Consider the following 27144-nt stretch of genomic DNA (forward strand, 5'->3'; position numbering starts at 1 on the left):
ACAGTGTTTGCTTAACAATAAGGCATATTCTGTTTTATGTGTGTACTCACTCTGATCAAAATAGAGATGTTTATAAATGGAGTTCTCTATGGAGGTCTAAGCCAAACCACAACCTGGGCATTTCTACAGTACTTTGTAAATTGTTGTGCAAGTGGTAGTGTTAGATAAAATAACACACTGAGGGGAAAGTGAGTTTTTATTGCTATAAAACTACTTTAACCTAACCTTCTTCCCACACATTTCACCCTTCTGGCCCCTCAATTATGGTAGTAGGGAGCAGTAGGAGAGCAAGAGTAACCCTAAAATCACCAACATTGAAATACAGTCTCTTAAGTCAATCCTCTTAGTCAACAACATTTTAACAAAAAAGATTGTCTTTACACATAGGCCTGTAGTAGGCAGGTGGGAACCTACACTTCAGCAGTTGTATGAGCCAGGGGGTAATTTTTGAGGTCTAGCTTTAGAAGAGTGTGCTCAACCTTGGCTGTGCATGGGAATAACCTGAGGACTTTAGGAATACTAATTCCTGGGTCCCAACCTCAGAGACTTTGATTTAGGTAATCTCGGGGGGTGGGGTGCAATCTGGTCATAGGGATTTTAAAGAGCTCTTTTGGTGATTCTAGTATGTAGCCAAGGTCTAGAACCATTAATCTAGAGCCTTGTTGCACAAAGTATGATATGTGTGCCAATAGAATGAACATTACCTAGGAACTTGTGAGAAATGCAGATGATCAGGCCCTGCCCCAGACCTACTGAATCAGAATCTACATTTTAACAGAATGCCCTGGTGATTCATATGCACATTAAAGTTTGAGAGGCACTGCTCTAGAAGTGTCATCTCTTGAAAAGCACACTCTGGAAAGAACACTAGCATAGTCAACCAACATGCCCGCTGGCATTCTGGGTTTTCGAAAATATGACAAATAAACCCTATGACATCAATTGCAGAGGGAGTATCTACATCAGTCTAAGAAAGATGAACTCTCCCCCTACAGAAAAATGAGAGGAAAAGGTAGACAACTTAGCATGTAGCACTGTTTCTTTCTGGTCTATCTTGTAAGCTTGGATTCTTCTGCTGGTAGTCTTCAAAGACTCATGGATACGGAGAGAGGTGCCAAAAGACTAAATAAAACAATGATTTTACCCCCAAAGCAAGGAGAATCTACAAATGGTAGCCTAGTGAGTTTGACGTTGTTCCCCAGCAAACTTCTAGAATAGATTATTAAGAAGATGATTTCTGAGCCCTTAGAAAGAGACTTACTAATCACTAGAAATCAGCATGGGTTCATTAAGAACAAGTCATGCCAGACTAAGCTCATTTCCTTTTGGATGGGCTTACAAGAAGAAGCTGCAAAAATTATTTACCTGGGCTTCAGCAAGGATCTTGACAAACACTTCTGTGATGTCCTTTCAGACAAGGTAGAGAAATGGGGACTAGCTGAGAGCATGGATAGTTGAATGTTCAACTCGTTAAATGATCATATACAAAACGTATGGATTTAATGAATTATTGTAAACCCAGAAAGACACTTAGATCAGGTTGAGATGTTGACCAAATTTAGAACTAAGACCAAGCTTGGAGGGACATTTGTATACATTGTATAACAGAAAATAACAATGTTCATTGTTGTCATCTTCAGGCCTTACACTGGCATAATACTTTTCTAATTACAGAGCACTTTCACATATGTTGTTTCATTTGATCTTCACCACAACCCTGCAAAATTAGAATAGTGATTATGTCCATTTTACAGATAGGAAAACCGAAGTAGAAAGATTCAGTAATTTGCCAAGTGGACAAATACCTATAAAGATACCACATGTTCTCACGCATATGTTGGTGCTTAAAAAAAATTGAAATCACGGAGATAGACAGTAGAATAATGGTTATCAGAAGCTGGGAGGGTAGTTGGGGGTGGGGGGGATAAAGTGGAGGTAGCTAGTGAGTACAGAAATACAGTTAGATAGAAGGAGTAAGATCTAGTAGTTGGTAGCACAATAGGGTGACTATAATTAACAAGAATTTACTGTATATTTTAAAATAACTAAAAGGGTGAAATTGGAATGTTCCTAACACAAAGAAACAGTAAGTGCTTAAGGTGATGGATATCCCAATTACCTGGATTTGATGAGTACACATGGTATGCCTGTATCAAAACATCAAGTGTACCCCATAAATATATACAACTGTTATGTACCCATAATAATTAAAAATAAAAATGTAAAAAGAGTTTTAAAAAATGAACATAAAAACCCCATATATTTGAGGCAAATATAAAGTTGTATGTTTCAGCTTCAAAACTAACTGCATGAACTCAGAGTGAAGGCAAGTCTTAGCAGTAATTCTATAAAGGGCATGGTAGTTTTAGTTAACTTCAAACTTAGTATGAGCCCACAGTGTTAAGTGGTTGCTAAATATGCTATTGAGATCTCAGGGGTATATTAATGAAAGTACAATGTCCATCACATTGGAGGTGATAGTTTCTTTGTTTCCAAAGTTGATCAGAACATCTCTAAGGTACTGTTTTACTCTGATTGTTGCATTTCCAAAAAAAAAAGATGTTTTATCCGGAAAAATGAAGACTTAAGGAAGAATTTTGTGTTACACATTTTCTGTGGGTCAATGGGTATACAAGCTGGAATAAGGCAGCTTCCAGGACACTAAAAAATTTCCTGACCATTATAGTTACCTGATAATTGAAGGACAACCATTCTTTACAGGTAGTAAAGCCCCTACCCCTCCCCCTCTAGAAGAGTTCAAGAAGAGGCTGGTCAGCCGCTTGTTTGGTATGTTGTAGAAAGTTTGTGCATTGTATCATCTCTGATGGCTCTTCCAATTCTAACATTTTCCAAGTCTAGAATTCCTTCACTGTGTCTGGATAAATATGGTCAAGTCCAACTTTGGGTCATCAGTTGATGAATTCCCCAAGACTGACTGTTGGGGTCAAAATGGAGCAATGGCTTGAGTAATGATTCTGCAAATTAAGGAATCATTGGCTAGTTTTGACAGGTTTCTTGCCAAGTGCCACCTTTTACAGGATTTGTCTCAAGCTCAGAATTAATTTTGGCCTCTGATGTACATTCTGCTAGCCTGTGATTTCACGTAGATTGTTCCTGGACCTTTTGCGTATGGTACCGAAGATGGCCTTCTAAAGTAACCAGGGATTTCACCACAAAAGCCATCCTTTGTAGGCCAATAACTCATGAATGGCTTGAATTTCTCCACAAATTCTTACCATGCCCAGTTGAAAGCATGACTCTAGCCAGGGTCCTGCAGAGTTAATTTACCACACAATATGATAGTTTTGGCTTAGGGTCCATTGTTTGGGGTGGGGAGGGGCCTGAGGGAATATCTTTCTTCTCCAGACCTGTTGCCACTAGTCATGTGGTTTCCTTTTCAGGGATTTCCCCAGAATGGGGACCATCTCATCACATTGGCCCCCTCCTCAGCTTTGGAATCACTTTCTCTCTCTCAGGGAGGGAAGTTGAAAGAATTTTCGACTTCTACAGCAGAGCAGAGTGGCTTGGACTTCTGGGAGGGAAGGGGAGAGATCAGGTCTAAATTTGGGAATGCATGAGTCTTCCTTCTCAATGATCCTACAGGCCAGCTTCCATGCATAAGTGGGGCCTGGACTAGATTTCCACAGGAGGACTGCAGGTTTTGTTGGACAATGATGATGAGTTAGGCCAAGGCACCTCCTTCCCTTGAGAGGTGCAAGGTCAGGATCTCAGAGAAACCTGAGAGAGCATAACTTAGTGGTTATAAACACAATCTTTAAAGCCAGACTGCCTGGGTCCAAATCTTGTCCCTAACACTTGCTAGCTGTGTGACCTAGGCAGCGTACTTAACCTCTATGTGCCTCCATTTCCTTTTTTGTAAAGAATGTGAATGGTGATAGTACCTACCTCATAGATCTGTTGTGAGGATTAAGATGCATAATAAATGTAAAGCACTAGAATAAGGTCTAACAAACATAAGTGTATGTGACTGTTTGTTCAATAATATACATCAAAGAGTAGGCTGAGAAGGTGGTCAATTTAGTAAAAATATTTATTGAATATCTACTATGTTCCAGATACTCTGCTCACTGAGGTTTAGCGTGGGAGAGTCTGGCTTTGGAAGCAGGCAAACTTGAACTCTAATTCTAGCTCTGCCCTTGCCTATGAGCTTGGTGACCTGGGAGGATGGTACTTAATCTCCCTGAGCCTCTGTTTTTTCATGTGTAATATGGGGATAATAACAGCAAGGAATCTTACACAGTGTTGTTGTTAAGAGAAAATGAGACAGTGCCTATAGATCTGACACATAGAGAGGAGCTCACTAGGTGGTAATACATGACTTCTGTAAGCTGGGATCCATAAGATTAAACCCAACAAAAATAAATGGCAAGTCTACATTTTAGTTAAAAACCCAATTTCAAAATAACACATCACTTGCACAAGTAAAGGACAAGAAAGGATTGAATTGGCAAGAGCTTGTGTGAAAAAGAGCTGTGGATTTTAGTTGACCACAAGTTTCCTGTGAGCCAACTGTGTGATCTGGCTGCCCAAGGGCTAATGTAATTTTAGATGGCATTAATAGAAATGGTGAGTTGAGATTCCGGCCAGTGATGGTTCCCTGTCCTCTTTACTCTGTGCTGGTCAGATTGCTGCAGATGTACAGGACTTTATCCTACTTACAATATTCCTGGATGGGCAATGACAAGCTCATTGACAAACTGTCCAGAAGTAGTGACCTGGGTTGGGGGGAATTGGCAAACTCTTTCTTGAGGATGAGATGAAAATAATCTGGGGAGGGAAACACTAAGGCAATATTTGAAACAGTTCTTTCTTCTAGTGAAAATGTTTACAGAACACACCCCACATCCAATCTGTCAGCAAATTCTGTTGGCTCTTTCCTCAAATTATATCAATATTCTGACCATTTCTCATTGCCTCTTCTGCTACCATCCTGACCTAAGCCAGCCTGTCTTGCCAAAATTACTACAGTAGTCTCCCAGTAGATCTCTCTGCTGTCACTCTGGCCCCCTCTGTCTGCTCTCCAAACAGAAGGCTGGAGGGCCCTATTTAAATATATCTCCAGTGGCTTCCTATTTCATTCAGAGCATAAATCAAAGTCCTCATAAAAACCTACAAGGGCTTTCTGAGCCTGGTTCCTATTACCTCTGTGACTTCAACTCTTACTCTCTTCCTTGCTTACTATGCTCCAGCCACACTCCTTTACTCACATTCCTCAAACCAGCCAGGCATTCTCCTGTCTCAGGGCTTTTGCATCTGCTGTTCCCTCTGACCAAAACCCACTTTGCCTAGATATTTGCATGTCTTGCTCCTTCACGTCCTTCAAATTGTAATTCAAGCATTACCTTCTCAATGAGGTCTTCTCGATCACCCTTTATAAATTGTCACAATCTCCCCCACAAAACACATCTCTGTATCTCCTTTCTCTGCTTCATTTTTCATTACAGCACTTATCATCATCTAATATTCCATATACTTTATTACTGACTATATTAATTGTTTGTTTTCCACACTAGAAGGGCAGGGATTGTTGTTTGTCTTTGTCACTACTGTAACCAATGCCCACAACAGTGTTTGGCATACAGACAGCAACCAATAAATATTTGTAGAATAAACAGATATATAAAATATATCAAAGAGGTGCTCTGTTTAAATCTGATAGGGGTAGGGTAGGCATGAACTTTGCCATCTCTGGAACCTGAATAATTGAGAGTTAACTACATGAACACATTTGCACATGAGTGCTGGCCAAACTCTAGAAGCACCACTGAGTGAGCACTATGGGACATGGGGGAGACAACTCCCATCTTCCAAACTTTGGAGGATTATTGTGTATAAGAAGTAGATTTCATCGGGGTTGCAACTTGAATCAGAACTAGAGCCAGTGAGTATGAAGGGAGTACACACAGGTAGATACGGAATCAATAGAATGATTTGAGATTCTCAGGTTGTCTGATGAAGTGGTGAGCTCTCTAGCTTTGGAAGTGTACAAGAAGAAGCTGTATATCTCTCTGTTAGTCTTGCTATAAAAAATTTTCTGAACTGGCTGGAGGATTGATTGGTTCATACCACCTTGACAATCTTTGTAGCTCTGAGATGCTACAGCCAAAAGTCAAAAGTGTGTGAGCCCAAGGATGAGGGGTAATATATGTTTGTTTTTTACAACTTGAGAGAGGTTTTTGGCTTTTCTTCCTGGAATCCCAGAGACAAATTTTCCTTGCAAAAGTTCATTCCATCCTAATTGCGATTCCATTTCCCAGAAATTACCTGATGCTGGGCTGATGATTAGTGGCCAGCCAGGGGTAAAGGGACTGATTCCCATGGCAACCAGGTTGAAAAAACATACCATGTGGAGAATTGTCAGCAACGAGCTACGTTTGCATTATAAATAGATATTTAATTCATTGAGATAGTTTGTGACAACTTCTGCATTATAAATAGGTACTTAATTCATATAGATAGCTCTGACAGCAAGTAGGAAAGTTAAACCCCAAAGCCACTCTTTGTCTTTAAGTATTTCAGAGTTAATTGACAACCATTTTTTTCCTTCTAAAACATGTAGAACTTGGCTAAGTGGGAGAACGGTATATGTGAGTGTTTTTAGAAAGCCAACTAATAGTCCAACGTCACAACATTTCTCACTATTTGTTTCTCACTGAAAGATTTTTCAGAATTTTCCCTGAGTGCAAGAGTATCTCTCTTTGAATCCTTTTGACACAGGAGACCCCAGGTTCAATGTCTGGATTTCACAAGAGTCATTTCCTGTCATGTTTGTCTCACTGTCACCCTGCTTTTCTAACTCAGAGGCATCTCAAAATTTCAGTCCTTGGCCCTCTGCTCTTATCTTCCCATTTCTCTTTCCCTTGGTGAAAGCTAAAGCAATCACGTTATCACTTGCTAACTTACACAACTTTACTAGCCTTGACAATATACACTTTGGAACACCCAAAGGTTGGAAAACAGAATCAGATCTGATCAAAGGACGTTTATCCTAAGACTGAGGACCAACTCTTTCCAGTGTTCAAAATATACTGCTTGATTGAGGGTTAGGGATGGAGAGTTTGAGGGCAAAAAGTGGTGTTCAGCAGCAAGCAGCAATTAAGTTTGGCTAAACTCAAATGTAAAAGTAATTTTGAAATGCAATTTTTACAAATACTATAGTAAATTAGTATAAGGGACTAATAGAATCTCATCAAATGGAAATCAGAGTGGGACTTTGTACTTCTACGTTCCAAAGAGCTTAATACAAATTAGTCTATAATACTCAGAGTGTTTCATTCTGTAAGGATTAAGGTAAATGGGATGCTTTTTTTTTCATTAACTTGCTGTGTAAATATGCTTCCTAATGCAACCATATAGAGGAGTTGCTTTCTAAACTTTATTATAACCAGGGTTAAATAACTCACCAGGTGCTGTACCCTTGTACATTGCTCTATTGAACAGTGTTAGCTTAGAATTAAACACTGCTGGGAGGCAAGTTTAACTTCTTTAGGGTCAGATTTGACGGGGTCATGACCCCCTCTCAGACCTGTAGGTCAATTTTTCTGAGGTCTTTAACAAGCTTTGAGGAACTAGGTAAGCCACCCACCCCATTCCAAACGGCCTAATGGCCTAATGTGTACTGAATTCCCACTCATGGGGCAAGTGGCCTTCTAATCCAGGGGGAAAGATCAGTGGCTAAGAATGGGAGCTAGCCCCCCGCCCCACCATTTCCCCATTTGGAATCCTGGGAGGCAACACTGGCAGGTCCCCTGTTCCAAACCATCCACCTCATCTGCTTACTGGCTTCTTGAGATCCCACCATTACACGCACATTCCTTTGGGAAAATGGAACTCTCTTTAGAGAGGGACAAAGTATCAGATTTGATTAATTGTTCATACTTAAGAGTGAATTCATTTACACCCTGTGATTGCTAGGTAAGGGTCACAAAGCACGCTTTTCCCGTTTCAAAGTGCTGCTGAGGGCCAATCCCACTGTTTGAAAGTGGATGTACTATGGACCCAAACGTAACACGATGAAATGCATGTAATGTCTGTGTTTTCCCTCCTCAGGCTCAACTTGGAGAGAGTGTTGCCATTCATTCATTCATCTATCCCATGGAAGGGCAAAAGAATACTCTGGTCAGTGACTATGTGTCAAACCAAATTGGGAAGTAGCTATTTTGGAGCCCCCTCCCCACACCCATCCTTGAACAACTTTCTCTTTTCTCGTAGCCCTGCACTCTCTTATTCTGCCATCGAGATCAGCTCCAATACATCATTTCTAAATTGGTAGTGGAAAACAGACCAATAGAAGACCACAGCCATAGTTTTTGAAGTTAAATAGTGAATACTCTTTTTATTCAGAAGAATGCATTTTTAATAGAATTTCATGCGCCAGTAAATCAGTACAGTGAGGAGTTACAGGTGTGGGGAACCTCTCTTCAGGAAACATCTCACCCTGGCAGAGCTCTCAACTCCCAGAATCCCCTTTACCCAGCTCAGGTGATTAGAGACCAAGGAACAGCAGATGGGGCTGACTTGCAGGGTAACTAGTTGGATTTACAGGTCTCTGAGAGCAAGAGAGAGGAGAGGAAAGCTCTTGTAAATGAGGAGATTATTATATTGGAACGGGCAGTTCCACAGAGATTCTCTGAGAGGTTGATGAAGGAGAATTGCCAGGGGTGCCTGGTTCTCCTTCTTGGTTACACTCTTCAAGGGCAATGGTCTGGTCTCTTCCGTCTGTCTCTGAGCCTCTATGTAAAGAAAAAGACATGAGTAAGGGAGGACCCAGAAACTGAAAACAGATTGCACGGTGGGGCTCAGATACTAGGGGAGCATTTGTATGATTGTTTTTCTAGCACCACCTGGTTCACAGAAGGGGGCCATAATGAGGCATTTATTTACCTGGTTCGCAGTCGAGGCCACTTCTTCCACTCTATGGCTAGCACTACCCCCAAGGCTACAACAACCACCACGATTAGGCTACTTCGGACAATGTTCCCTACAGTGCACTCCTGAGCAACAGGCCCTGTGGTGATGAAAGAGGAGAAACCGAGGCCATGGAGATTAGCGTGTGTATGTTCCCCTTGATCTGGTATTGCCCCACACTCTGGCCTTCTTTAGGGTTCACGTGGGAGCCATCTGTTCAGACTACAGAGGGGGTGGGCAGTGGCAGAGTTTATGCTGAAGCAGAAGCAGCCCTCCTTTCCTTGGGAAATAAGGCCTGAAAAGAAACCCACTCACTGTCTTCAAATATATTTAAGGTCCCACCTCCTCACCATCCTTAGGAGAAAGATGACACACTTCAGGTCCCTGGCTCCAAAGCTCCTCTATTCTCCTGATTTGGGATGTCTCCAAGGGGACTGTCCCTGGGATCCCAGGTGTGTCACACCAGGACCCTGGAGAGATTATTCTCTTACCTGCTGCCCCCACCAGCTCCAGGGGATCACTAGGCTCTGACCAGATATCAGGGTAGGCCTGGAGGCGGTAGCTGCAGCTGTAGTTTCCAATGCCTTTTCCTTCTACGTTGTTGATGACAAAGTCTCCATCCTCTGAAAACTGCTGAGGTGCTTCTTCTCCATCATGTTCTAGGACAAATTCAACACCTGGCAGGGGTCCTCGGCACTGAAGGGTGATGTCCTTCCCTAGCTTGAACATGGTGCTGGGCCAGGCTGACAGAGAGGGTTTAGGGGGCTTATCTGCAACCAACAAGGACACAGAGTTAAAAGAAATGATCCTGAACTTAGCCTTTTACCCCCTTATTGCTTACTGCTAAAAACTACAAAATCGTGACTTGTACTGAAGTCTCCAGGACCTTACCAGTCACCCAGATCTCCAGGGAGTCACTGTGATTTGAAGCTGCAAAGGGAGCAGAGTCCAAATAATAAACACAGCTATAGATCCCAGAGTCTTCACCTCTCACTGCTGGCATCCAGAAGTCAGCCCTGTACCCACTTGGCCTCTGTTGCTCTAAAGGCTCCTGAGCCCCCTCCTTCAACAGGACAAATGTTGAGTCTGGCAGTTCCCCTTGACACTGAAGAGTCATATTTTCGCCAGGGGCCACCATGGGACCAGGCTGGGCTAATAGGCTGGGTTTGGGGAGTAAGCCTGGAAGAAATGAACTCCTGGTCAAAGAGAAGAGGTCACTTTCCAGTGCATCACCCCTGGGGTCTCTGCTCAATAAAGAGGAAAGGCAATTGGTTGCCTCTCCTCGAGCTCTCTGAAAACTATCTCCCATGAACTAGTCTATTCCCTCCTTTCTACACTTCCATGCCCACTTGACAGCCTCTTCCCCTTACCTGTGACTAGGAGTTCCAGGGTGTTGCTAGGTTGTATCTTGATAGAACTGGTCCAGTCAGGGTGGTAGCAGCAGCTGTAACGCCCCATGCTAGCACCAGATATATTGGTGATGGGGAATACCCCGTCATTACTGGTGGATCCCCAGAGCTGCATTGAAGTGGCTTCTCCTTCTTTGTGCAGAATGTATCCTACTCCATGGACCGGCCCTCGGCACCAGAGAGTAACATTCTGCCCCATGGGAACCACAGAACTGGGCTCAGCAAACAACCATGGCTTAGGGAATGTGTCTAGAAAGAGACCAAGGTTGTAAAGTGGTGACTATAGAAACTTATGAGTTCCTGCTTAAATTAACACTCTATTTTTCTCCTCTTGGGCACAGTAGTTCCCCTCCGTGGCCTAGCCTAGCCTTCCAGGAGGAATTACTCTCCCTAACCCCTTCTCCAATGATCTTCATCCCAGTCCCATGTCTGGTCGGTCCTTACCAGTCACCCAGATCATAAGGGGCATACTGAGATATGACCCCCTGTTTGACATGGTTGTCTCATAGTAGATACAGCTATAGTTCCCAGAGTCCTCTGCTCCAACAGTGTGGAGAAGGAAGTCAGCTGAGTTCCCTGAGACACTCCGAAACTGTAAGGGAAAATGGGCTCCCTCCTGCAAGAGGGCGAACCTCATGCCCTGGAAAGTCCCTTGGCAGCGCAGGATCACACTCTTCCCAGGAAACACCACAGGACCTGGCTGTGCCAGGAGAGTGGGTTTGGGGTAGAATTCTGAAATTAAAGAGACCACAGCATGAGATAAACCCAGCCCTCACATCCTGCAAATAGCCTTTTAAAGTGTTATTGTAAGACACAATATATGTTTGTTGTTAAAAATTAGAAAATATAGAAAAAAAAACTAATGAAGGAAACACAATTCTACCACTCAAAGATAAATATTTTTAATATTTAATTGCCATTTATTCTTTCCATATATTCCCATGTCCATGCAGCTATAACTGTTTACATAATTGGGATTCCACTTATGCACAGTTGTGTAGTTGTGTAGTATGCAGCTGACATTTCAAGGTCTTCTCCCTTTCTCTGAGAGACATCCAGCCCACCGGTCTCTGACAGCCCAGCTAGAGAAAAAGTGGACATTGAGCCTAAAGCTCAATGCCAAGCCATAAAAATGTGCAGAGAAATAGGGCAACTTGAACCGAGCTCTTGGGATTAGACACCCCCATCTACCTCATTTATTTCCCCAGAAGTGAATTGCTTGCCTCCCCACTGCCTTTGTTTCTTGTTCCTGTAATAATAACATGAGCAGCTGTGCATCATGGACTGGTCACTATGGGCCAGCCGCTGTCCTAAGCACTTTCTCAGTGTGTTTTAGAAGAAACATTTCTTCCTCTCCCACTGACAGCCTTCCACCCACCATCCCAGGGTTGGCACCACCTCTACCTGGAGTCCCCCCTCCTAACCTGTCACCACGAGCTCCACAGGGTCGCTGGGCTCAGACCAGATAGAAAAGTCATAATATCGGCAGCTGTAATTCCCTCCATCACCAATGCCCACCGAAATGATTAGAAAGTGAGCTGCACTGGCCCCCGGACTTGCCCAGGACCTGTCACTGGACGCTATTTCACTTCCATCTTTGTAAAGAATAAAGCTCATATGCTGGTGGGGGGTGGAGCAATTGAAAGTCACTCGGGCACCAGGGGTGACCACAGGGCTCGCCCATGTCTTGAAGAAGGGCTTAGGGTACATTTCTAGAAGGCAAAAAACAAAAACAAAAACAAAAAACAAAAAAACAAAATAAACACAAAACCAAATTAAGAACAAGAAAGAGAGAAAGCAAATATAGCAAATATTGGTTCTAGGAGGCTTCTCTGCTTTTAAGTAAGTGCATTTAAAAAGTAAGGTAAATCCACTTTGCAGATGGACTTCTCACACAGGGACCCTTCAACCCCACCCCTCACTACCTCCAGATGAGTCCTCAGTGTGATCAGGGCAGGCAATGGAGGCTAGTAAAAAGGTAGAATTTTTCTTGGGGTTCTGCTGATTCTCTGAGCCTCAGTTTGCCCATTTGGACAAGGGGAAAATGGTACCTGCTTCACCCACCTTGAAGAGTTGCTCTATGGTGAAGTGAGATAATTGATGTGAAAATAATTAGAAAAATTAAATCACCCTCCACGAACCAAAGCTATTAATAACGATTACGGCTATTAATATCGTGCAGCCAGAGGCCCTGGCACTCCCAGCGCCACGCCTGCCTGGCTCTAAGATTGGACACAGGCTCTCAGGACCAGCAGCAAAGTTTGCTGCAGGGAGAGAAGTGTCTGACCCAGGGCTTTGCCTTTCCCTCCACCCTGCCCCCTTTCCTCACACACCCTTTGCAGCTCTACCTTTTATGACAAGCTCCAGCGGCTCACTGGGCTCAGACCACTTGAAGGGGCGTTTTTCAGTGTGAGTGCGGCAGCTGTAATTGCCTTCGTCTTTATCCTCCATTCTCTGGATTGTAAAGAAGGCTTCTCTTCCAATGGCACCAAGTTGCTGGACAGGTTCTTGCTCTCCCTCCTTATACAGAGCAAACCCCATGCCTGCCAGCCATCCTTTGCACCGGAGTTGTAGTTCCTGGCCCCGGATTGGGGGGGAAGCAGAAATGACAGGTTTGGGGAGGATGTCTGGAAAACAGAATGGGGTGAAAAAGGAGTCAGAAGTTTGCAGTTGCCCAGATGGGATACTCAGGGTCACTTTGTCAGCAAATAAAGACATTCATTCTGGGCTGGCCCTGGGCTCTTCCAGTCAGTCTCCTCACACTCTCTTTCCCATTCCGCCCCTCCCCCTACCCCATAACCCCCTACCATTTCAGTGCCCCTCCTCTCCTACATGCAGCACAAGCCCCTTGGGCTCCAGGGTCCCTGTGAGTTCATTCCCTCACTCCCAGGAGCAGTGTTGGAGTCCCAGGGGCACTGGGGATAACTCCCGGAGACCCTCTACATTTTCTTACCTGTCCCCACCAGCTCAAGTGCCTCACTGGGCTCCGATACAGCCATCTCCTCCCATGAATGGCAGTGGTAGCTCCCGGTGTGGCTCTGGGTCAGGGCGCCAAGGGGGAAGGCAGCCCGGACCTGCTCTGAGGCCGGGCGAGTGGCAATCCAGCCAGTCCCATCCTTCAGCAACACAAACTCCTTAGTTGAGCCAGAAGGGCTTCTGCACCAGAGGGTTAAGTTCTTCCACGGGGCCAGAGGAAAGTTGGTCTCTGCCCACAGCTCAGGCTTAGGGGTTGGCATGACTATTTCTAGAAACAGCAGAATCAATGAAGCCATCCTCCAGCCTCCCTTCCCCTCCCTCCTCCTTGCCCTTGAACCCCCTACCCAGATCACACTGCCCACCTCCCCTTGCAACCCAAATCCAAACCCTTTCCTTCTTTCCTTCCTTCCTCAGGTGCTGGGGAAAGGGGAAGCTGGTGTCTTATAGCTGAGCCTCAGAAAAGTGCAGAAGCTTGGAGGAAATTTTGCAGGCAGAAAGGCAAAGTTGGAGGCTGAATTTTGCCAGCAGCTTTAGCAAGTGCCCCTTCCTGGCTGTCCTTCCCTCCCAACCAGTCACTCCCTGGCCAATGACACTGACGCTCTGTAGTTATTTCGGATCTCCAGGGAGGAATGTCCCAGTCTGGAGCAGGAAAAACTCACCAGTCTCTTCTATCAATACCCCATTGCACAGTCCTGCAAAAGAAATTGCTGCCAGGACTCGGCCCCCTCCCCCACCGGGACTTCACCCCGGCCTTCTGCCCGGGCCCCTTCCCCCACTTGTACTCACCACAGCAGAGAAGGGCCGTGACTGTGAAGAGCATGGTGACCCCTTGAGCTGTTCCCAGCAACCAGGCTTCTCTAGTGAGACCAGAAAAGAGATGAGAGGAGTTGCTGGGATGAGGGGGAGGGTGGAGGAAAGGGGGCGGCAATTTATGTCATTGGCTTACTCGCTACCCAATGGGGACTGGATATGGCCAAGATAATGGGATATAATCTCATTTGACATCAATGACTTTTCTTTTTGAGGGCCTTGCCACCTACAAACCTCTTGCTCTTTCATGACCCACGTGTCCCCCCCGCCCCCTCCCCACTCCCCAGCCTATATCATATGTCAGCTCCCCATGGCCCCTGATTAGGCTGTTGCTGGAATTGAGATGTCAGATGTGAAAATGCTTTTATATTATTTGGAGCTCTCAGAACCCCTGGAGCTCATTGTGATCGGCAGCTCTGGGTGGTGTGTGTGGGGGTGGAGGGAGAAACCGTGAGTATTTCTCAGTCATCAAGTTTAAGTTCGGAAGCAGTTGTTGTGGCAGTATTGGTCCTCAGACCCACCTGCCTCACCTGCCTTTGTTATGGAAGGGTTGCCTAGGCAGCTGTGATGAATTACTAGAAGATTGTCAGTGCCGAGCCAAGCTTTTCAGAGAGTAGAAACAAACTCTCCCCTCACCCAGATTATAACTAGAAATGTGCAGCAGCTTTGGGTCATGAGTCTTATAGTATTAGATGATATTAACCCAAAATCCATTGGACAATTTTTACTTAGAAAACACTGACCATCCTTCCTGGTGAGGAAAACATGATTTTCAAGCTGCTTGCTCTGAAATCTGGTTCCTGATCTTATTCTTTGATGCAGTGTTGCTGGGCTGGGGTAGGGCACATAAAGCTACATTTTATTTTTTCTAACCACTGGCTTGGAGATTACTCTAATGAGTACGGGACTCAGGTCAGGTTCCGGAAAGAAGTAGAACTTGACCCCTGCTGAAACTTTTTGAAAACTCAAAGGGTGGTGGTTTTTGCAGAAGGCTTAGGTGGCTCCCTTCTGATTGCCCAAGTATTCTGTCCCTCAGATTCCAGTGGAAAACACAGACACATATAATCATAATCATAATCCATTGTGCATTGAATACTCCCAGACACACTGACCACAGTTGCAGGGCGGGGGGTACAGCCAGAAGCAGGGAGTAGGGGGAAGTAGACAAGGTATTCAGGAGCTAACATCCCTACTAGGTCAGAAGTGGTCATTTCTCTCCTTGTTCCCAGTAGAGTAGCCTGAGCGCAAGCCATGGGGATGAGAGAGGCAGATGGCCCAGAGCACACCACAGAATCAAAGGAAATGGCAGGAGAATCCGTTTGGCCTGTGAGTTTGTGAGTCAGAGGAAACAGTCTGATTCTGTTGCCCCATCCAATATCACATCAGATGGCCATCCAGGTCAAGTCTATATTCCCAGAATGCTCTGCACAGGTGGTTGGAGGCCACAGTGTCAGAGACTGGTTACTAAGGCAACTAGGATGCGTCACAAGGCTTAATAGCTCCTGAGAGCTAGGGATAACGGTGAAAAGTTGGGATAGGAGTTGGATAACAGTCTGGGAGACAGGACAGCATGGCTTCTTACAAGAGGAAAAATCCAGAACAAGTTAATGAGGGAGACATCAATCATCTCTGAGGGCAGGATGGTTTGTGGGCGAGATTTGGGCACCCTCCAGGGGGGGATGTCAGTGAATGCAGTTCTGATTACTCCTCTTGCCTCTGAGAACTATGCATTTCTCCACCCGCTGGCTTGAGTGCTGACCCCTCTGTGAGGCGAAAGAGACAGGTGGGGTGAGAAAGTCTTGTTCCCTAAGCCCAGAAGATGGGGGTTCTATAGGGTTTGCCTCTGTGGCTTGTCTCAACTAGGGCATGACTCATTCCTCAGACTCTGTTAGGTTGGGGAACAGGGGGCTGGGACAAGACAGTTACCTGATTCTGAGTCTCCGACACTTCCACCTTATCCACAGCACTACCAACAGCAAGGCAACAAGCTGCATGATTAGAGACAACCTGATAGCTTCATTCAGAACGTAATTCCAGGTGAGATAGCCTGTGGCCAGAGAAGACCAGAATCAGAGGCCTTGATGGGGACAGGGGCAGGTGAATACATTCATGGGGTGAGGACAATCTGGTTACTGACAGTGCTTATATTGAGAAGATGAGGCAGAAGTGGCCTTCTTTTTCATGGAGAATGGGAGCCTTGAAATTATCCTGCTAACTGCCTTTGAGGAATTGTGAGACCACCCCAGGGGAAGGGTGCAGAAACCCAAGGGCTCTGATTTTCAGGCCTCTGACTCCCTTTCCCATATCTTTCTGGGCACTGATCTGGGATCCCTGGGGTATGGAGGGGAATTCCTCTGAAGAGTTATCCTCTCACCTGCTGGCCCCATCAGCTTCAGGGGCTCACTGCGATGTGACCAGATGTTAGGATGTGTCTCTACACGATAGCTGCAACTGTAGGTCCCTGTGCCTTTCCCGTCAACATTACTGATGATGAAGTCTCCGTTTACTGAGAATTTTTGGAATGTTTCTCTTTCTTCCCATTCCAGAGAAAATTCCAGTACTGGATGAGATACTCGGCACTGAAGGGTGATGGCCTTTCCTAGCTTGAACACAGTGCTTGGCCAAGCTGACAGGGAGGGTTTGGGGGGCTTATCTGAAACCAATCCAGAGACCAGGGTGAGAAGTGACCTCAAACCCAGTACCCTCTCCCCCAGAAAATGTTTCTGAGCTCCCCATTTGATCTTCTCTTCCTTTCCACTTCCACTTGGCCAGTGGCTTCAAGATTTGACTGTGCATTAGAATGCCTTTGCCCACCCCTTGGTGATCTAAAGATTCCTGGTTCCTTACCTTCAATCAGGAAGACATCATACCTGTAAGCTTCCTCTGGCCTAAAGAAAAATAATTTTCCCAGGGGTTACAATGGGGCTGTGCCATACTGAGAGGTGGAGCTTGAGGAACAATCCTGGGAGACAAGGTCCCTAAAGTTTTGGAAGAAAGTTCTACACCACCTTCCTAGTGTGTGTGTGTGTGTATGTGTGTGTGTGTTTTGCTCATAGCTCTCAGAGGATATGAGGCTACCAGCTCCTTCTTACAACACCACAATGATGATAAAAACAAACAGGTTGATAATAAAAACAGTTGTTAACACTTGCCTACAACCATAAGCTCCACAGTGTTGTGTGATGGCATCCTAATGGAGGTCTTCCAGCTGAGAAGATAGTGGCAGCTATAGATGCCAGTATCACTGTAGGTTACATTGTTGAGGAAGAATGATGTGTTGTCATCGATGCTGGTGGCATCCAAAAATTGAAGTGGTTTGTCTTCTCCTTTCTTATAGAGTGCAAGACCCACTCCATCCACTGGTCCTCGACACCGTAGGCTCACATTCTGACCCATTTGGACCACAGCACTGGGCCGAGCAAGTAGCCAGGTCTTGGGGAAAGTGTCTAGGACGAGACCCAGAATAAAAAGCACTAGTGATTTCACTTCCTGCTCCCACTCCTTAAGATTCTTTTCCTTCTCTTCCTCCAAACCACCTTTGGAAAAACCTGCCTACACCCAGTTTTACAAATTCTGCTCCCTTCTCTACTGTTAACCCTGGCCACAGGATTAGGTTCTCCAGGGAGCACAGAGGGAGATTTATATCCTTAGCCATTAACCTAAGTTTCATGGCATACCCGTCTCTTACCAGTTACCCAGATTTTCAGGACATCACTAAGGAGTGAACCTCTATATGATGCATCATAGTAAAAACAGAGGTAATGTCCAGTATCTTGGATCTTCAAAGACTGGAAGAAGAAATTTGCCTCATTTTTTATTGTCTTCTTGTGGTAAAAGGACTTCTCCAAGTCTTCAACCCTCATTAGAGCAAAGGTCATTCCATAGATTGGCCCTTGGCACCTGAGATTCAGGCTTTCTCCAGGTGCCATGATGGGCCCAGGATGGGCTGTCAAAGTTGGTTTGGGGTAGAGTCCTACAAATGGAAGAGACCCTAAAGTTAGAGGCAAGATGATTCTTTCCTGTTGTCTTCTGTTTTCTCTTTCTTAATTTCTTTGAACAAGAAGTGGTAGCTGAAGTTTACCTTCTCTTCCCTATCCCTTCCTTGGATCTCTGCCTCTATAACATAATCAAGGGTAGATTCACTTATGCCCCTGTTCTCTCTCAAGAATCTGCCAGCTTCACTGAGCTCTAACCATGTGTAGGGGTGTTTCTCAGTGGAAGATCTACATCTATAATTCCCTGTATCTTTAGGCCCCTGAAATGCCAAATGTAGTTCTTTCAACCACCAGAAAAACCAAACCTCTGAAAATAACATTGTTTTCATCTTTGCAGAGCATGAATGCCACTGAAATATTAAGGAGAGCTTTTGAATACATTAAGCTCATTTAAGACCCTACTTCTACAACAAGACTGAAAGAAGCCAATAAAGAGGGTTTGGCCAGTAAGTCTGCAACCCAAATAAATCTTTGTTATGGGGCCACACATTCCTTTCCATGAATTGTTTCTCCAAGGAGATTTTACATGAAAGTGAGGGCAAACCTCACCTCCTACCACTCCTTCCTACCCCCACCCCAATGCCAGGCACACTTATCTATTCATTAAGGAAGGATAAGCTCTTTCATATGCTCACTGAGCATTTAGTATGCATCAAGCATCATGTAGGTCTAGGTGTGTATGAGTAAAGAAGACACAGTCTCCGCTAGCAAAAAGCTCATGAACTGGTTGGTGGGGGATATTGGTGAACAGGTAACTACGGAAGTGTATGTTAGTGGAATCTATGCTGAAAGGGCATGAGTACAACAAACATTCATACACTCAGTTCAAACAGGCAGTTTTTGTTCTTTGATCCTCAATAAAAAGCTATACTAACAAAATTAATATCTACCATTTATTGAGAACTTATATGCCAGGCACTGTACATATATATTTAGGCAAATCCTCACAACAACCCTGTGAGGTAGGCATTATTATTAAACCAGTTTTGCAGATCAGGAAGCTGAGGCACAGAGAGAAGCATTACACAATAGATCAGATAGATACTGTTATCCCATTTTTAGAGTAGAGGAAGCCAAAGCACAGAAAAGTGAAGTGACTTGCTCAAGACCACACAGGGAGGCAGTGTCAGAAATAGAACTAGAAACCAGTATTACTGCTTCTAAGTCTAGGGTACTTTCTGTAGCACCACAGCTTTCCCCAAGCCTATTTAGCTGGATAGAGAAACTAAAGCAAATGTGGCCAATTCCATCTAGAAACCTCCAGGCCATGGGGTGGGGGAGTTCGGGCTGGGACATGTCTGGCATTTTACATTTTGGGGAAATTTCTTCTATATTTAGAGATTGGTGCTGCCTTACTAGCTCTACTGATAGGGAACCAAGGTGATTTATAAAGCCATTTCTAAAATATGAGCTATCACATTCTTTGTCATTTGTTTTTTTTTGTTTTTACTCACCAACACTAGCAATCCATTCTGTTTTCCACACATAAAAATAACAATTACAAATAAAATACATTTGCAAATTTAAAACTCCATTTATAAGATTGTAGTGGCAGTGCCTGGCACATATTAGGTGCTCAATAAATACTGGTTGAATTAATGAATGAATGCATGATATTCAACAAGTTGAGAACAACAAAGCTGTGATGAGCTGAAGCTGCTGGCCAGTTGGCTGGGCTCCTTTACTAGCCAAATGATTGGCTCCCATACATCTGCCTTGCAGCACATGCCATTCTAATTTATATCTCAGTAAAACTTCAAACGACTGTAGCTCATGGGGCCTTGCAGGGCCTAGAAACTGGCTGAGGAAAGTAAAATCAGAAACCCTAGCTCAACCAGCCATGATACCTGGGACAACAATTGCCAGATGCCAGCAGCCATAGCCACACCCACCTGCTACAACCAGCTTCAGGGGGTTGCTGGGCTCTGACCACAGGGTGGGGAGCATCTGGATATGAGTGCGGCAGATGTAAACCCCTTCATCCTCAGGTGTCAGGTTGTCAATGGAGAATATGGCCATTGTCCCAGTTGGGACTTGGTAATCCACAGGCTCTGCATATCCCTCTTTAAACAGCATGAATACCAAATCCTGCAGCCAGCCATGGCAGAGGATGTTAACATTACATCCAGGAAGAGGGGGGGTCTCAGCCTGAATCCAGAAGATGGGCTTGGGCAGTTGGCCTGGAAGGATAGAATGAACTGGAATTAGGTAAAGCAAGGATAGTACTGTCTAGGGAGCAGCAGAGGAGAGCTCTACTTTAATTGAGGTTTCCCTGTATGATCCTTATTTGCCACCCCTCCTTCTCCCATCTCTGCTCCAGAGTCTGCATCCCCCCTCTGCATTGCCCAATACAAAGTAGGCCCTTATTTACTAACTGTGGGATGCGTGCTTGCATGCATTTGAGAAACAAACTCTCCCCTGGAAGGCAAGTTTGAATCTCAGGAGCTGGAGTTGATTCTTGAGTATCACTGTCATCTTACCTGGTGCCTCCAACTCTAGAACTTTACTGGGCTTTGACCAGCCTGTCTCCTTCCAGTAGCAGCACCGGTAAAGACCTGCATTGGACTCAGTAAGGGCACCTATAAGGAATGAAACTTGGAAGGTCTTGTGGGAAGGGCGGATCCAGGTCATCTGTGTCTTATCCTTCAGCAGCAGGAACTTGCTTGATATCCGAGAGGGGCTTCGGCACCAAAGCGTGATGTTCTCCCAAGGGGCCTGGGGGTAGTTGGACTCTATCCACAGCTCCGGTTGAGGGTCCATCACTGTTATTCCCAAAGATCAAAAAGATGTGAGCAGTCCAACCCTCTCCCTCCCATAACATGTCCCACAATGTCCCTTAAAATTAGCCCGGACCCAGATCCCTCATTTTGTCTTCCCTTGGGGACAGGAGTGTACTCCTGTGGGGCATCGTATAAGAACCCCAAGATATTTTGTCAAGGGGTCCAAATGAATTGGAGAATAAAGTCTGATGGTCTCTTTTCCATCTGAGATAAAGCTTTTTCACCATGCCATAGGAAACCAAGTCCTCTGATTCCCAATCAGCCCAATCTATCTCTGGAATCTCAAGGCATTATGTCCAAGGTCATGCAGACACGCCAGCATCTTGGATCCTTTAGGAAGGAGGTGCCTGAGAGGGCAGGACTCACTTACCTATCGATGTCATACCCAGACTCATCCCTGAAAAGAGAGATTATGGTAAAGGAGAGCTCCCTTGTTGTCTCCATCCTGTGCTCAAACCTCAATACTTTCCTCTCCCACCCCTAATGAGTGGGTACCTATGACAGGGTCACTTGCCCCTCACCCCTTCCTTGTACTCACGAATGCAAAAGAGCAAAACAGTGAATGTCTTCAGCATGGTGGCCCCCTCCCCTGGTCTGTCCAGGGTCATGGGGCCTCTGGTGCTGGCTGTGTGCTCTGAGTCTTGAAGAATTTTTCTCCTCAGCAGGTGGTGGGGTCTAAAAGCAGAAATGTTTTTACTCAGAGGACTTGTCCTGCTCCTTAAAGTTTAGTTTAGATGGCTAAATTGCATTTGACAACCCTACATTGTACTTCCTCACAGGCATGCAGGGTATTACAAGGTCACCTGCTGCTTCCTCTCCTTGCTCCTTTCCCTCACTTCCCTATCCTCCTGCTCAAGGTCTTTGTTGGTATCAAAGATGTCAGATTTGTTGAAATATGGATTTGTCTCTGGGATCTCAGAAGCCCAGAATAGCCTGCAGAAGCTCCACAGGATGGGGGAGATGGGAGGTGCAGAGTCACCTTTTCAGATATCCATACATATATATATATGTATATATGTGTATATATATACGTATATATACACGTGTATATATATGTATATATACATATATATGTGTATATATACGTATATGTGTGTGTGTATATATATATATATAGAGAGAGAGAGAGAGAGAGTCCTCCAACAACTTAAGAGAGGGGGCATTACTACCATCCCCATTTTACTGATGAACAAACTGAGGCTTAGAGAGGTTATATAATTTGCCCAAAGTCAAAAGATATTAAATATTAGAGCCCAAATGAGAATCCATGTTTAACTCCAAGGCCTATGGATCTAAAACAATGATTTAAACTCCCAGAGGTACCCTTCACTCCCTCTTCATCCTCCCTTACCCCTCTCACTTGATCCCTTGGATATCCTTCCCTTCCATAGAATGCTTTAGATCCAATATTACTCTCATTCTTGTCTCCTACCCCTAAAAGCTCAATACCCCAGTGTCAAGCATGTGTTAGAAAATCAAGCTGCTTGAGTTAATTTACATAAGGTCTAAATGATTCTTTCGTTGCCCTTAACTTCTAAACAGTTTTGTTGATTGCCTCTAAGGGAAATGGAATTGTTTGAATCTCAGGAAATACGGCAAAGATATTTGAGTTCAGGGAGGCTTTCCATTCTCCCTGACCAAAGTCATTATTTACCATAGGCCTTGCATATACACAAGGTAGACTCTTGAGCTTTCATGCCTCTCTCCACCTCCCCCCACAGTAACCTTTCACCAAGGGAAGGTATGTCCCAGCCATGCAAACTCAAGCTAATTCTCTTCCACCAACTTTCTACTGGGAGTCTGAAGTCCTGGCTGACTCCAGCTGTTATTAAATCTTAGCTCAGAAGAGTGGGGAAGAGGCAGCTCCCAGAATAGAGAAAGGAACTGATTTTGCTTTTCTAGACTGACCTTGGACCTCAGCCTCTAACTTGCCCCAGTGCTAACACTGGGTAGGATGGAGGAGCAGGAAGAGGAGGATATTTCGTGTTCACAATATCTGGACTGTAGGGAACAAGTGGACAGTGAGAAATCCAAGCAAGCATAGGTCCATTGTACGTTTTTCACTTTGTATCGAAGGATTTTCAGATTACCCACTCTGAATTTTCCTTATCTGTAAAGTGGGGGAGTAATATCGACCTAACATTATTGTTGTGTTGGGTTAGAGATAATACATGTACAGTTCCAGGCACATAGTGAACATTACATTTTAAAAAGATGCTTATTTTTTCTTCTTTTCAAAGGGGGCATCCAACTGGTGTAGGGCCCTAAAGATGCCCTTTCCATCTCAGTTCCTACAGTCCCTTGCTCCCACTCCTCTCAGGGCCAGGCCAAAGCTTGGATGCTACCCTGTTGCTTTGTTACCCTGGGGCTTTGGGCCAGGAGTTTTTGGGGGAAGCCAGGTTCCACTGCCAAGGGAGAGGTTCAACCTGGGATTACACCCAGGAAATGCCATCTGAGGTTTCAGCCTTGCCACTTGGACCCCTAAACCAGGATCTTTGCCTACTGGGGGATTGAGGGGAGTCAGGGAAGCTGGGCTTTTTGGCATGGCTGACCCCTCCTCAATCACTAAGGAAATTGTACCATTTATATTCAGCCCAGATGATGAATCTTATACCGGGGGAACATGAGAACAGCCCCAAGCCTTGGGTTAGTTGGCCACGCCCATTTTGGCCTTTCACCCCACCCCCACCCCCAACTTTGGCTGCCTAGCCGTTTTACCCTTCCCTCCTACTCCACCCCAAGCACTTTCCCCACCCTTAGGCAGCGCCGCAGTGCTTTTGAGGGTGACATATCTGAAATGTCTAATGGCTCGCCCCCTGCATAGCTTTGAGGGCTCCAGGAATCAAAGGGGTTGGGCTCGGCGGGGTGCCGGGTACATGCTCCGCTGAGGGTTTGGAGGGAAGACTGAGAAGGAAAAGGGGAGATATCTACAGTGCCCAGAGATTCTCACCGAGGCAGGTCTGGGATCCGGGAAGGAAAGGAGAAAGGCAGGAATGAAGGGGGTGGGGGGACAGACTGGGGAGCAGTTTGATTTACGGCAATTAATTACAGCAAGGAGACTCTTTCGGGGTTTTGTTTAGGATCCGGTGGCCAGTATTTAATCTTCAGCCACTGAACTATGCGCTCATTTGTAGGTACTTACGGTAGTTGAAGGCCCGCTCCGATGTTGGAGATTCTCCAGTGAGCTCCTCCAGATGCAGCAAACTGCCCGGCATGAGAAGAGCTGTCTAAGGACAGCCTCTTCGGCTCTGAGCCCCGCCTTCCTCTCTCCCCCGCCCGCCTGCGGGCCCGCCCCAACCTCCTCCCCTCCCTGCGCCGGGCTCTGGGAGCCCACCTACACCAACTCTGCCTGGCACCTGCAGTCCTCTGACGACGGGGATTTCTACGCCCCTCCCAGCTCCCCGCCTCTCTCCGGACTCCCTGCAGAGGTTGCTGGAGCCAAATTCAGGCCCCTGCCCCCTCGCCTGTCTCTCAGAGTTTCATTGGGTCACTGTATTCTGGGGGGGAGAAGGCCAGCTCTCAAGAAGATTTGTAGATCCTTCTCTCCAGCTCCCCAATACCTTTATCGGGATCTCAGATCTTCCCCTGCCCATTTTAACGACTCATTTATGCATAAACATCACCACAGTTTAAGTGCCTACTATGTGCCCCTGGGCCCTGGGATCCATTATTTCTCATCTTCAGAGCAACTCTGCAAAATAAGTGTTACTCCCCTCAGTTTTACAGATGAGGAAACTGAAACTCAGAGAGGGTTAAGTAACTTGGACAGCCTTCAAAGTCCATCTTGGGGTAAAAGCCCAGGCTTTAGAGACATACAAATGTATATTTTAGTCCACATTTTACATTCAATAGTTGTGTGACCTCAAGCAAGTGAGTAAACTCTCTGAGTCCCAGGTTCCCCAACAGTAAAGTAAAAAACAAACAAACAAACAAAAAACAGCAGAACCTATTTCACAAGTCCTCAATGGGATGATGTAAGTAAAACTCACAGCACAATAGGCCTAGCATATAGTAGGTGCTCAATAAATGGTAGTGGTTGCTGCTGCTACCACTACTACTACTACTATTAATCTGTAAGCCCTTCCCCAAATGTCTTAGAGTAACATGATTTTAATAATATAGAGCAACCTTTCACAAATGTTGATTATGAAAGACTTTTTATAATGATAATGTATGAATAAGACACTAATCAAAGCTCCTGATATATAACATATGATGAGATTAAAGTATAGCATCCAATGGGCTCACAGACTAATTGATAAGAAATATCAACATGATAGACTAATTGGCTAAAAAATAGACAAATTTTTCTTTATGTACATTTCCTTTTTTTTAAGACAGTCTCACTCTGTCGCCCAGGCTGGCGTGCAGTGGTGCGATCTTGGCTCACTGCAACCTCCACCTCCCAGGTTCAAGCAATTCTCCTGCTTCAGCCTCCCGAGTAGCTAGGATTATAGGCGCGCACCACCACACCCAGCTAGTTTTTGTATTTTTTAGTAGAGACGGGGTCCCACCATGTTGGCCAAGCTGGTCTGGAGGCCTCAGCCTCCTAAACTGCTGGGATTACAGGCGTGAGCTACCATGCCCAGCCTTTTATGTACATTTTCTACCTGCATAAAAGATTTCAAATTATCTAATGAAAAACACTTTAATTCAAGAACAAACTGTGTAAAAATAAAGTAACAGCTCTTTTACGGCCAAATCGATTATCATATCTTCATGCATCAGGTGATATCAATTGTGGCTTCCATTATAAACTATAGATTATTGTGTAATGAATAGAATAGACATATGAATAAAAAGATGTGTTTCTGGGCAAGTTATTTAGCCTCCAAGCCTCAGTTTTCTTATTTGTAAAATGGGGATAATAATTGCACTTACTACAATGAAGGGTTTGGGGTAGGATTGAATGGAAACCTTCCTGTAAGCCACCACATAGCACCTAGGACACAGCAAGCAGCCATTGATTCAACACAAATGTTAAGTACTTTCTTTGTGGCAGGGATTGTTCTAGATGCTGACAATTCAGAAAGGATGACAGTTTCTCTTCTTAAGGAGTTTGTAGTCTTAAGGATAAATCATACTAGAGAAGAAGTAGGAGGCAGCCAGAGAAGGAGGAGCCTTGAGAATCAAAGAGGATTGCAATAGAAAAGAACATCAAGTAAGTCATGATAGTATGTGTTTGGATAATTGCAAGCACTTTGCTTGTACTGTGTGCCTAAACTAGGGAGCAGTAGCAGAGAAGGAGGGGAGGGTCTGAGTTCCCAAAACATTGAGAAGGCAACATTAGACAAACTTGATGGTTGTTTGGAAGACAACAGTAATAGTTATTATCTGTCAGGGTGAAAACATCCATGCCAATTTTCAAAACATTTACAGTATAGAAGAGCTTCAAGAAAGTGGAGCTTGAAGGATAGAGGTGAAGCACCAAGGTTCACAGGGTGTTGTGGGAAGCCTTTCTCCATAAGCGAGTCTAATGTAAGATGATGATATTTTTTAAACCTAACTCTGTTTTATATATCCCAAACAGGAGAAGCCCAGGGCAAACGTGATCCCTTCCCAGTGTTGTACTGATGTTGGCTAGCTCTGTATGGTTCAGGAGAACCCAATGTGCACATCTTATCTCATCCCAGCATTCAATGACATAATGATAGTAGCTTGAAAGTGGCCATGGTCAGAGAATTTTCACCACAGTCAGGGAATTTTCACAACCAAAGAAGTAAATGCTACAAATCAAGTTTCTCCCAGCAACCTTCACATCTCTGGAGCTGTTTTTAAACATTTACTAGCAAACCACTTTTTTTCCAGTTTTATGTTTTAGGACAGTGATTTTTACTGGGAAACAGGAAGGTTTCCAAACTGCTCAAGGATCCTGTTAAGTTTCATACACTCTCAAGAAAGTTATGAGCACTGTGCTCCATTCCCCTGTCCCCAACCTCACTACTCTAGTAAGCCATCTGAGGACTGTGTCAGATCTCTGGAGAGGTCTGTGCATTCAAAGTTTGACTGTGTGTTTTAGCATCCCACCCCACTCCTCAGCCAGTCCCAGGCCCCATCCCTTTCTGCAATGGAGAAGCAATGTGGAGTAGACCAGTGAGGAACTCAGCTGGGACTAAGCAAGTGGCATTCTGGGGCAGGGAGGAGGCCCAACCAGACAGATTAGGTTCCATCGGCAAGACCTGATGAGGAGGGGGTTAGGCTTTGGAGGTGGGGAGGTCAAAGCTGCAAAGGAAAGCTGGGGCCAAC

The 27144-nt window shown here is 44.9% G+C and overlaps 1 protein-coding gene across 8 annotated transcripts; it reads right to left on the reverse strand.

The window, feature by feature from the left end:
• Window positions 1–8326: 8326 nt before the first annotated feature.
• On the reverse strand, window positions 8327–24291 carry IGSF1 (immunoglobulin superfamily member 1). 8 transcript variants are annotated; one of them, XM_055376281.2, is made up of 21 exons: window positions 24255–24291; window positions 24041–24102; window positions 21437–21573; window positions 21269–21295; window positions 20599–20880; window positions 20011–20298; window positions 17812–18096; window positions 17276–17569; window positions 16498–16776; window positions 16050–16170; window positions 14100–14170; window positions 13973–14005; window positions 13291–13581; window positions 12686–12964; window positions 11762–12049; window positions 10782–11069; window positions 10299–10586; window positions 9820–10107; window positions 9420–9698; window positions 8905–9028; window positions 8327–8753 (listed from the first exon to the last, which is right to left on the reverse strand). In XM_055376281.2, exons 3-21 carry the CDS (start codon window positions 21504–21506, stop codon window positions 8618–8620), a joined length of 4011 nt encoding a protein of 1336 aa, XP_055232256.1. In that variant the 5' UTR covers window positions 21507–21573; window positions 24041–24102; window positions 24255–24291; the 3' UTR covers window positions 8327–8617. The 8 variants fall into 8 exon arrangements, with proteins under 8 accessions (XP_055232256.1, XP_055232254.1, XP_055232262.1 ...); XM_055376279.2 differs by having other exon boundaries at window positions 24233–24283; XM_055376287.2 differs by having other exon boundaries at window positions 9820–9858; window positions 24237–24270.
• Window positions 24292–27144: the final 2853 nt, after the last annotated feature.

The sequence above is a fragment of the Gorilla gorilla genome, chromosome X, assembly GCF_029281585.2.
Source record: "Gorilla gorilla gorilla isolate KB3781 chromosome X, NHGRI_mGorGor1-v2.1_pri, whole genome shotgun sequence".
Classification (NCBI taxonomy): Eukaryota; Metazoa; Chordata; class Mammalia; order Primates; family Hominidae; genus Gorilla; species Gorilla gorilla.